This window comes from Portunus trituberculatus, chromosome 28 (genome assembly GCF_017591435.1).
Source record: "Portunus trituberculatus isolate SZX2019 chromosome 28, ASM1759143v1, whole genome shotgun sequence".
Lineage (NCBI taxonomy): Eukaryota > Metazoa > Arthropoda > Malacostraca > Decapoda > Portunidae > Portunus > Portunus trituberculatus.
Genome location: NC_059282.1, coordinates 9679196 through 9691055, shown reverse-complemented (window position 1 = coordinate 9691055; position 11860 = coordinate 9679196). Strand labels below are relative to the sequence as shown.

General features: G+C 41.3%; 1 protein-coding gene across 1 annotated transcript in view; it reads left to right on the top strand.

Moving 5' to 3' along the window:
• Window positions 1-11860, top strand: part of LOC123510272 (14-3-3 protein epsilon-like) — an 18287-nt gene extending 6427 nt beyond the window's left edge. The window contains 6 exon segments of the mRNA XM_045265258.1: window positions 109-266; window positions 269-307; window positions 917-1041; window positions 4732-4851; window positions 6309-6535; window positions 7867-11860. Coding sequence (XP_045121193.1) covers window positions 109-266; window positions 269-307; window positions 917-1041; window positions 4732-4851; window positions 6309-6535; window positions 7867-7931 — 734 coding nt within the window. The 3' untranslated portion in view covers window positions 7932-11860.

The window sequence follows — 11860 nt, the reverse complement described above, 5'->3', positions numbered from 1 at the left end:
AGGTCTTTCATTATAACTTTGTGTATATGCACCTTACTCAATCTGTCAACTCCCTCCTGTCTTCAATTATTCTCTCCATGCTGAAGCCACCAATTCTTCCGTGTACAGAGATGGTGGAAGCCATGAAGCTGGTGGCCTCCATGGACGTGGAGCTGACAGTGGAAGAGAGGAACCTGCTCTCTGTGGCGTACAAGAATGTGATCGGTGCGCGGCGAGCATCGTGGCGCATCATCTCCTCCATCGAGCAGAAGGAGGAGAACAAGGGTGGGAGGAGAAGCTGGAGATGATCAGGAATTACAGGACACAGGTGAGCAGAAAGGAGATGAGTTGTAAGTGAGATGAGGAAAAGGAGATAAGTTGAGTGAGGTGAGCTGAGAGGGAGATTAGATGAGTTAGGTGAGCTGAGGAGGAGATTGAGTGAGGTGAGCTGAGAGGGAGATTAGATGTGAGGTGAGCTGAGAGGGAGAATAGTTGAGTGAAGTGAGCTGAGAGGGAGATTAGGTGTGAGTGAGGTGAGCAGATGGAGATTAGTTGAGGTAGGTGAGCTGAGAGGGAAATAAGGTTTGAGTGAGATGAGCTGAGAGGGAGATTAGGTGTGAGTGAGATGAGCTGAGAGGGAGATTAGGTGTGAGTGAGATGAGCTGAGAGGGAGATTAGGTGTAAGTGAGATGAGTAGAGAGGGAGAACTCAGGTCAAAAAGCATCCCAGTACTGAAGGAGTTAATACTGTGAATTGGATAGTGTCATAAAAGGAATAGAGTTGAAGTGGTTATTCATCCTCTGTTGAGTAATCCAAGACTTTGTGGATATTGCAGTGATAGTAACAGACCACCTATGTTTCTCTTCACAACGAAACTAACATACCATCAATGTTTCTCTTCTTTCGAGTAATGAAGGACTTTACTTGTGTGTGACAGGTTGAGAAGGAGCTGAAGGATATCTGCTCAGACATCCTGGGGCTACTGGACAAACACCTCATTCCCACAGCCTCTTCAGGGGAAAGCCGTGTCTTCTTCTACAAGATGAAGGGAGATTACCACAGGTGAGGCGACTGTTCAGCTTCCCCCAGGGCTGCGAGTGAGGCTGTTAGTGTGAGAGGAACTTTTTGCTGTGTTTGGTGCCCTGGGTTTGCTGTGGAAGTGTCACAGGTGGAGGAAAACAGTCTGGTGTATCATTGGTGCCCTGGGTTTGCTGTAGATGTGTCACGGGTGGAGGAAAGCAGTCTGGTGTATCATTGGTGCCCTGGGTTTGCTGTGGAAGTGTCATAGATGGAGGAAAGAAGTCTAGTGTATCATTGGTGCCCTGGGTTTGCTGTGGAGGTGTCACGAGTGGAGGAAAGTTGTCTGGTTTAGGTTTATCATCTCTGGGTTTTGAGAGGCTGAGAGTGCTGAGGTGGTGAAGATTGAAGTGTTAGGGCATAGCTAGGTAAGGGAGGAGAGTGGGAGTTACTGTAGTCTGTACTCTAAAATGGCTCCTGGATTTAAAACATATTGTAGCTTATTGATAACGTAGTTGATTTGATAAGAATAATAGTTGTTTCCTGTTGATAAACATACTTATTACAAGAATAATTCATGGTTTTCCTCAAGCTCTGACAACCGTGCATTCCTTGGGATACCAAATTGAGACCCAGGAGCCACTTTTGAGTAGACAGACTATAGTGTAGAAAAACAGTGGAAAAGCTACAGTAGGAGACCATGAAGAATGTTTACCATTTGATTCATTGCACTTTTTATTAGCGGCAGGGTGAAATGCTATACATTGACTTGTATGTGGGGACCATTAGAAGAGCCATTTATATAACCTTCCACAAGAAACAATTATGAAGTGGGTCTCCATGCACTTGGTTATTTTTGTTGACAGCTTGATAAGAGGTGATAGTGGTAAGAGGGGAGTGTGTGTACTTGTGCTTATCTTGCCCCTTTGTGTGTTAGTGAGTTAGTGAGTGTGTTCCTTGTCTTTGGAAGCAGTGAATTATCTGAAGGTTGCCATAAAGATGCATTTGATGTGGGAGGGAGTTTGCTTATCTCTGCTTATCATGACTTACCTTTTAGTGTGCTTTGTCTTCTGCAAATTTAGAATACTCAGTAAATGTGTAAAAGGTAACCATGAAGTGGAGAACCAGTGGAATAAACTTGGTGGTTCTGATGTTCAAGAGATGTGGATTTGTCTTAAGTTGCCTGAGAAAGACAGACAGACAAGCTGGGAGGCAAGCAGGCAGGCAGAGAGGAGAAATACACACAGACAGACAGACAGGCAGGTGGAGAGGAGAAAGATCAAGCCTGAGAAAGACAGACAGGCAGAGGAGAAAGATCTAGCCTGAGAAAGACACAGACAGACAGAGGAGAAAGATCTAGCCTGAGAAAGACAGACAGAGAGGAGAAAGGTCTAATCATCTCATTAATTCACCTCAAAAGCATACTATGAAAAGAATGCTAAAACAACGTAGTGCCATTTCCTCCTCATCTTGACAGGAAAGGACTATACTGGGAAAAACCTTGAGTAAATTCCTTATCATTGTACTGTTTACTGTTAAGCTGCTGAGGTTGTTTATTTGTCTGACCTTTCATTTCCTCCCCATTTTAAGACTTCATTGGGAAAAGAACCCATAAAGAACGATGTCATTTCCTACATTTCCTAACCATGGTCCGCTGTTTCTCTTAGCCCTCATGAATTGTACTTCTGTCTGGTCTTTCCATTAGTTCTTTCATTTAACATCTCTACTAAAACCTCCCCACCATAAGACTTCACTGGGAAAAGAACGGGCATTTCCTACATTTCCTAATCATGGTCCGCTGTTTCTCTTAGCCCCCATGAATTGTACTTATGTCTGGTCTTTCCATTACCTCTTTCATTTAACATATCTCTTACTAATTACTAACTTTCTTACCGTCAAAAATTGTGAATCTTTTCTTTTATCCGCTTTCTTTTAACTGCTATTGCTTACCATAGTGAAAGGAAACACACTAAGGACTATAAGAAAAACATTAATTTCTTATTCATTACCTTTTACTGTAATTGTTAAGCATCTGAAGTAGTACACTCAACAGATCTTTGGGCTTGATACTCTTCTGATGTGGTATCATTTCCTCAGCATCACTATCATAGGAGATGGAGGAGAACAGTAATTTTTTTGGTCATTGTCTTTATTGTTAACATTCAGTCATTGTCTTTATTGTTAATGTTCAGAGTGCTGTTATTATTCTGTTATTATTCAGATTTTAGAGTATTGTTTGCTGTATTATGCTGAATATATCTTGACATGGTATCATTTCCCCAACATCACTATTATAGATGGAGAACGGTCATTTTATAGTCATTGTCTTTATTGTTAATGTTCAAAGTGCTATTATTAAGATTTAGAGTGCTTGATTTTTATCCTGAATATATTGTGACGTATAATTTCCTCAGCATCACTGTTGTAGTAGATTGAGGAGAAGAGAATCATTTTATGGTCAGTCTTTCTTGTTAACGTTCAGAGTGCTGTTATTGTTAAGATTTGGAATGCATTGTTTGATCTTTATGCTGAATACATCCTGACATAATATTTCCTAAGCAGAGATGGAGGAGAACAGTCATTTTATAGTCATTGTCCTTGTTATAGTTAAGATTTAGAGTGTATTGTTTGATGTTTTATGCTTAATTTATCCTGACGTAGCATTTCCTCAGCATCACTATTATAGGAGGTGGAGGAGAACAGTCATTTTATAGTTATTTTCTTTACTGTTGTCATTAAGCCTAGGAGTGCATTGTTTGATCCTTGTGCTGAATACACTTCTGATCTATCATTTCCTCATATTTCCTCAGCATCAGTAATATAGAAGATGAAAAAACAGAGCCATTTTATAGTCATTGTCTTTACTGTTATTGTTAAGTCTGGGAGTACATTGTTTGATCTTTGTGCCTAATACACTCCTACCCCATTCCTGCACCACCACCACCACTACTACTACTACCACATGACTCATTGCTCACCTGATAACTCTATCACTCGTCTTATCAGCGGCGATTGGCCTCAGTGTCCTCAGTGGTACCACAGGAACTAACATTCTCCTTATCACCATTGTGCACTGTTTGTTCTCTCACACTTCCTGCATTGTTCTATACAGCCTATATTAAAAGATAGTTACTCCCTTTATCATACCACTGTTTCTTTATTATTATTATTATTATTTTTTTTTTTTTTATTTATTTATTTATTTATTTATTTATTTATTATTATTATTATTATTATTATTTTTTTTTTTTTTTTACGGTAAGGCTATAGTGCCTGTAGGCACACTTGAAGAGTGTATGGGAAGCGCTGTTCAGCTTCCGCCCATTAGTGGTGAAGGCAATTTTATTTATAGTGGTAGCCATATTAGGGCCCACATCACCGCCCAAGCTCATCTTGAGCGTAACCACCTAGAACCTGGGTATCATGGTGATATGTAGGTAACTTTAAACCACTCGACAAATGGCAAAGTGATTTAAGGCTGTAAGTGGTGGGATTCGAATCTACGCGTGGACATCTTCCTGATCCCACGCTCACCACCTTATCCACTATGCCACCACCTCCCCTTTTCAAATCAGTTGATCAGGAAAGTAAATTAAGTCTCTCTCTCTCTCTCTCTCTCTCTCTCTCTCTCTCTCTCTCTCTCTCTCTCTCTCTCTCTCTCTCTCTCTCTCTCTCTCTCTCTCCAAGATATAAGGAATATTGAAGATAATGTTTTTTGTTCTTTCCCCGCCACAGGTATCTTGCAGAATTTGCCACCAGCAACGACAGGAAGGCAGCTGCTGAGAACTCCTTGGTGGCTTACAAGGCAGCCAGTGATATTGCCATGACTGAGCTCCCTCCCACACACCCCATCAGGTAACCACTTCTCTTTCCCTCACTTTGATCGTATTATTTTATATATACAGGTAACTCAATTTACGTGATAGATGCATTCCAAGAGGCATCGCGAATATCAAAATTCATGTAAAACAAACATGTAATTCTCATAAGAAACAATAGACAATAGGGGGATGTGGGGATGTGGTCCCAAAAAATTGTACAAAATACTCTTATTTATTTGGCTAAATTAACATGTTTTTATTATTTACTATTCTAAATACTAGAAGTGTATTTAAAGTAAAGGGAAAAGCAAGAAATAATAAGAGAAAACAACAAAACAAAGAATATGTAAACATAAATAACACTCACCACTCACACCACAGTCAGTCACCATCTTCCTCTGAGCTTTACCAGTTTATCAAAAATCCACATATCAAAAATAACCCTACATGCAGATGATGATGAAGGACATTTGGGGTAATTTTGGTTAATTATAGGCAGATTGAAGAGATTCCATCTGTACTCAGTGCTGGCAAACTGCAAATGAGGCACGAGAAGAGTGGAGCTCCCACCTATTGGCCAACTGTGGAACTCTCTGGCGCGGTTTGAAATTGCGTCTGGTGCTCAGTTTGAAAATACGGTTGGACCAAATTGCGTATAAGTAAACCGATCGCGCAAATTAAATTAATTATAATATTTTTTCGGTTGCATTATAACAAAAATACATAAATCAAACACGCGTAAATCGAGTTACCTGTATACAGTAAAAGTCCTGAAATCCGGAAGTCATGGGGTTCAGGGAAACAAAAAGAAAGGAAGGCCTCCAACATCATACGCCAGCCAATCACGTCACCGGCGTCAAGCATACACCAGCTGGATCACCCACGCAGATAACAGGACTCCGCAACACACACACACACATGCACGCACATCACCTACAGAAACATACAACACCACTTTATAATACCTCCAAATATTATTCTCTTATGAGTTTGTGTTAAACTCAATGTCGGTGATGACATGTTCGGTTTCGGCTATTATTATTATATATTTATTACTATTATTTCTTACCTTTTACATATTTAACTCAGCCTTTCAAATTTTTCAGATTATAAGGTTCCGGATTTAAGGACTTTTACTGTATGTGTATGTATATATATATATATATATATATATATATATATATATATATATATATATATATATATATATATATTGTGTGGGTTTTCATGGGAATTTATTGGCTAAAGGAGGTACTTTCTTGGGGTACCTCCTGTGTTTAAGGGTATTTGTGTTTAGGTATAGTAGTTATCAGTATTCAGTTTGTTTACCACTACAGTATCACCTCTTCAAACTTTCAGTATAATAAGAACAATTAATCGGTGTACCTTCAGTGGATCAAGTATTTATTGTAGTCTATTTACAACTTTTATGCTCCCATTGGCAATCTTTTGTGTAAACACGTATGTCAAACGAGCCATTGTGTTCCTCAGGTTGGGTCTGGCGCTGAACTTCTCAGTGTTCTACTATGAGATCTTGAACAGCCCAGAGCGGGCCTGCCGGCTTGCCAAGGCAGCATTTGACGATGCGATTGCTGAGCTGGACACCTTGTCTGAGGAGAGCTACAAGGACTCCACCCTCATCATGCAGCTGCTGCGTGACAACCTTACGTTATGGACCTCAGATATGCAGGGTGAAAGTGAGTCTGGGGCAGGAGCTGGTGAGTGTGATGTGTTGCGGTGCAGAGTGAGTGCTGTGGAGGAGTGAGTGGGTGAACAAGCTGGGTAAGATGCTGGATGCTAAAGTAATGCTGGGCTCAGTGGACCTGCTGGCCGCCTTCATTTAGTGCCATGCTTTTGTTTTAATTTATTAATGCTTCTTTATGGGTTACTGTGCCTCGTGGCAGCTCATACTTACAGCACTGACTCATTAATGCACCTTTGTACAATATGATATACTCATTCTGTATAAGGTTGATAGTTATAAGTATTCATCTCTTCAAATTTTCCTCCTACAGTTTTTAAAAATAATCAAATTCTACTAAGTATATATATCTGCTTAAATTTTATCCTAATAGTCGTAAAAATCAAGTGAAATGGTTTTAGTTTTGAAATTGGATGTGTGCAGTAAATGATCTGGGGAGTAGCATTGATACCATGACCTGCGTGAGTGTGTGGCTGCTGCTGCCTGACAGGTGACAGTACCTGGTTAGCGTTAAGAAGATATGAACCTGTGTTAGAGTGCTGTGACTGGAATGCTTGATTGTAGCCTGTTATTCATATGTTCTCAGTTGTGCTCAGGTGTCCAGTTGACTTAAATCTTTTGAGTTCATGCATTTTTTGTCACTGGCTCACTATGTGCCATCAGAACACAGGATGGGTTGAGAAGAGTTCCCAGACATCTCACTCATGACAAGACTCAAAACCTTCATCATTTGGGGCTTTGGAAAAGAAACATTGTATATACTGTGCATGGCTAGTCTTTTGTCATGGATTTGTGGTATAGCATTGGTTCATGGCAACATGGTCATACCTCATATAGAAGCAAGAATGTGTGTAGTTGAAATGCAGCGTTATTTTCTTGTACCTTCTCCTCCTCCCTCATGGGGGTGGGAGTGTTTGGCATCCCACTACTCCCACCAGAAAAAGGGGCAAGGAAGTTTGTTAATCTGATGCATTCCTGGATTCTGCAGTGGTTATCAGACACAAATTAAGTTTCAGTATTCTTTTGTTTGCTGATGCTTTGTTGGAAATTGAAATACATGTTTGGAGCCTCACTATCCCTCCAGACCAACTTTGTGCAGGGAGTGGCAAGAAAAGTGTTTTTTTTTTTTTTTTTTTTTTTTTTTTTTTTTTTGCATAGTGGGATTAATTTCAATATTTTCTCTGCTCCTGCTTTGTTTGAATTTAGAATACAAGGGATGCAAAAAAGAAAATGTATATACAGATTTAGTTTTGGTATTTTCTGTAGTGCTTTTGGTTTAGTGTGCATGTGTGTGGAAGGCTGTGGATGGTGAGATGTGGGAGGGTAATGTTGCCTCTTCCATTGCAGGCGGAGAGGGAGAGCAGAGAGATAAGGAACAGGTGCAAGATGTGGAGGACCAGGATGTGAGCTAAGTGGTGGTAGATGTGGTGACCCTCCCCTCCCATACCCCTGCCCCTCCACCATGCCACCACCGCCACCGCCACCTCTCTCCTCTTCTTCCCATCCCTCCCTGCCCTTTCCCAGTGTCTTCATCCACCACCACCACCACCACCACTACCACCACATCCACCGCCACCACAACCACCACTCCTGCACACTCTGGAGCTCCGCCGTCACATCCACCACGAGTACCACAGCCACCACCTTGAATCTCTCTCTCTCAGCCACTGCCCCCTCTCAAGATATCAGTGTCAAGTGTATACCAGTTATTTAAACCACCCCCTTTAAGAAATTATAAGGAAAATTTCAATGTGCAATGAGGAGAGACTTAACTGGAGTGTGACACAGAAGTTGCTTGTTAATTTGATAGAGATGCAAGTATATTATTTCCCTGTTTTCCCTTCATGCAATCCTGTACCAATGCCATATCCCACCTTGAAGTGTGTGCGTGTGCGTGTGTGTGCGTGCTTGTGTAAGTTTTCTCTTATAATTTATCAGCCTTTATATTATATGATAGGTAAGGGAGAAATGATACCAGCATGATTTACTATTGGTTGGCATAAACTAGCGTACATACATTCGCATATATACACAAGAGTGGTCTTTGATGTACTGAAGCGTTAAAATGCACAAAAAATAATTACCTTTAACACACAAGAAGCTGGCTGATTGCTCACCTTTCCATTATTTCCTCCCACTCATTTTTGTGTGTGCGACAGAGATTAAGAGAGAGAGTAGCGAGTGTGTCTTGCTCCCTTCCTCCCACTATCATCCTTCACCTCCTTTTTCACTTGATTTCCCTCCCATGCACCTCACCTTACATCCTCTCCTCTTCCCCCATCACCTGGGCTCCCATTTCCTGTCTCTACATGACCATTCCTTTCTTACTTCATCATTCCAGAAGGTTAAGAGCTTAGGAATACCTGCTTGTACCTCCATTGCAAGCAGGAGTTTTATTTAATTAAACATTGATATAGATTGTGCCTGCTTATTGATAGGTTTAGTTGTTATTGCTGCATTTTTTTTTTTTTTTTTTTTTTTTTTTTTTTTTGGAGGCAGTCCACCATCACCTCATCAATTCTTTTCCGTTACGCTTCATTTACAAGTATAGAAGAAACCGATGTGTGTATTTATTGTCTTGTAATGTAATGATACAGGAACACGATTGAAGCCTGCGTGTTAGGTAGGTGCAGTTCACATCTTATGCTTTAAGCTCCTGACACCTAACCTCTTCTTACCCGGTTATTTTGATTTCTACAGCTTTAGTTCATTCCCTTCCTCACCACAGCATCACCCTCACCCTCTGGTCCCTATATTCCCTTTCCACCCCTCAGTGTTACTTGCATGCTCTCAAGAGATTATTTATTGAGGTGGATTAACTTTACTCCCATGTTCCTTTCTCTACCCCCAGTGCTCAGTGTTAAGAACTGAATTACATGTGTTGTTGGATCCATGTGGACCCATATCACTATTTTCATGATTTCAGCGAATGTGTACAGTGTGTGTGTGTGTACATGTGTCTGTCTGTGTGCGTGTGCGCGTTTGTGTCAGTGGAGGATGCATATACCCGACAAACTTGTATACAAATGGCTGATGGAATAATACACATCCACAAAGAAAGAAAAAGCCTCCTTTAACCCACATCCTGTCTTAATGATGTTGTAACCCATGCGTTGAGTGGTCACTTTGAAAGGTGCTGGTTAATGTTTGCATTTAAGTACCCTTTTCACTTTTCCATCCCATCCCTGGCTCCTTCCTTCTGTCAATGCAATGTCTGGTTTGATCATCAGCTTGCCACTTGCTTTTATTCCTCCTTAGTGCGCTCAGTGTTCCAAGGGGTGCATATTTCACAGGGTCATGTCTCGAGTTGTGAGGCGACGTGTTGGTCAGGTAGTGGGTTTGGGGCTCTCGGAATCCTGTGGTGATCCACGGCACTGGTGTTTGTCGTGGTGGGGAAGGCCAATGTGGTGGTGGTAGTGATAGTATTGGCCGGTTACCTTGCTTTTCATCTTCAGCCACACCCCTCTGATGCTATTCTCGCGTGCTCTTCTATGCTACGTTCCTCACTCAGCCTTTGTTTCCCCCACCTTAACCCTTCTGTACCTCCCCATCCCACCTCTCCAGTCCTGGGTCACTCCTAGTCACTTGTAGATGACAAGCTTTAACCTCAACCTAACTCTTGCCTCCTGATCCCACTCCCTGCCTCCTTTCCTTAGGCTTCTGTTGTCTAGTATAAATGTTGCAACTTTTGGGGAAGTGAAAGTACTGATTTTTTTTCTCTCAGTATCCAAGACTGAAAGTATCTACTGCTGCTCCTTTCCTCCTTTTCCTTCATCCTTTCCTTACCTGTCTGTTCCTCACACCTTTCCCCAAGTCTGCCCTTCATTCTTTAAGTAACACTGCCTCACATGGTTACTAAGTAATTTCTACATCTTGTTACTTATTTTTTTGTTGAATCTTTTCTTGCCATGTAACCTTAACTGTGTGTATTTGATAGTGATCTTTACTGAAGGTTTTCTGTGGAGAGAGTATACTTTATCTTTTCTCTTAATCTTGTATTTTGTAAGTTTGTTTCTGCCATTACTATGGAAAGTGGGGTTGGAGGTGTCTTGGTGGTGCTTCTGTGGGAAAATATCATTTAGTCGTTTAAAGATACCCAATTGTCATTATTGCCACTGTCATTAATGTTATATTTTTTACTGGTGTCTGTACCGCCGCCACCCACTTGGTCTCTGTCGGTGTGTCATCCATCTCTAACTAATGACCAGTGCTACGCAGACCATTTTCATTATATTTTGTTTCCTTTCATTCATTTCCTATGCTGCCCCTGCCCCTCCCAGTCTCAAACATTCCAAAGTGAGGGTTTGTTCTTGCGTGTGTGTGTTTCTTTTTAGTCTAATTGTTGTGGGCAACTGATGAGCAATATGTTTTCAGTTTCTGTCTCAGGCCGGTCACAGTTATACATACATGTTTTATAACCAAAGCTGCTGGTCTCGGTTAGCCGGCAGCCATCCTCTCCCCTCCGCCCCTCTACCCCTGCACTAATGTATCACTGCCTCCCCTGCTCCTCGCCCCTGCCCCTCCTCTATCCCCTGGTGCTAGATAAAAGATTGTGGCAATAAGCGATGAAATATTATATTAAAAAATATCAAGCAAATTGCAGAAATGTGAGGAAGGGAAAACAATGAGCACTAAAATCATTATCATCCTTAGATCAGGTGTATTTGCAGGTGCAGCTTAAAAAAAAACAAGGAGTCAAGTAGTAGTATCAGTGTACAGTCTAGGATGACTGGTGTGTGTGTGTGTGTGTCTGTCTCGACATGGCAGCCTGGCCTGTATGTGCGTGCAGTGAACCAGACTGTCGTGGTTTGAGTGCGTCAAGTGTGTGAGTTTTGCGAGACTGCTTACAAGTTTTATTTAAGTGTTTCCTTGTGTGTACAGAGGAGTGCATCACTAGTACTATAGTAGAGGCTTGCTGGCTGCTGCAACACTTAACACACTGCAACAAGGATTAGGATGAATGATTCCACACAAAAAAATTATTGTAGGCTTAAAATTTTCTTTGTACAATGCCCGTGGTCCCCTGTTCCTCCCTAACCATCATCCCAACACCAGCTCCTTGATCCTTGTCCCTCCCTGGTGCCCCCTAAACCCCTGCAGGATCCCACATTAATAAGTACAGTACTTCCTGCAATACCACAGTCTCATTGGTTATCGTCATGCTGTATTTTTTACTACATAACATTGCTACTACTATTACTATTACTACTACACGCTATGAGTTGTGAGTCTTGCTAGAATGTGCCCCTTCTATGTACATACTAAATTGTGATAGGTTATGCACACCTCTCAAACGCACTTGCATGTTACAGTGTTTGATTAAAGCCTCCATATTCTCTAC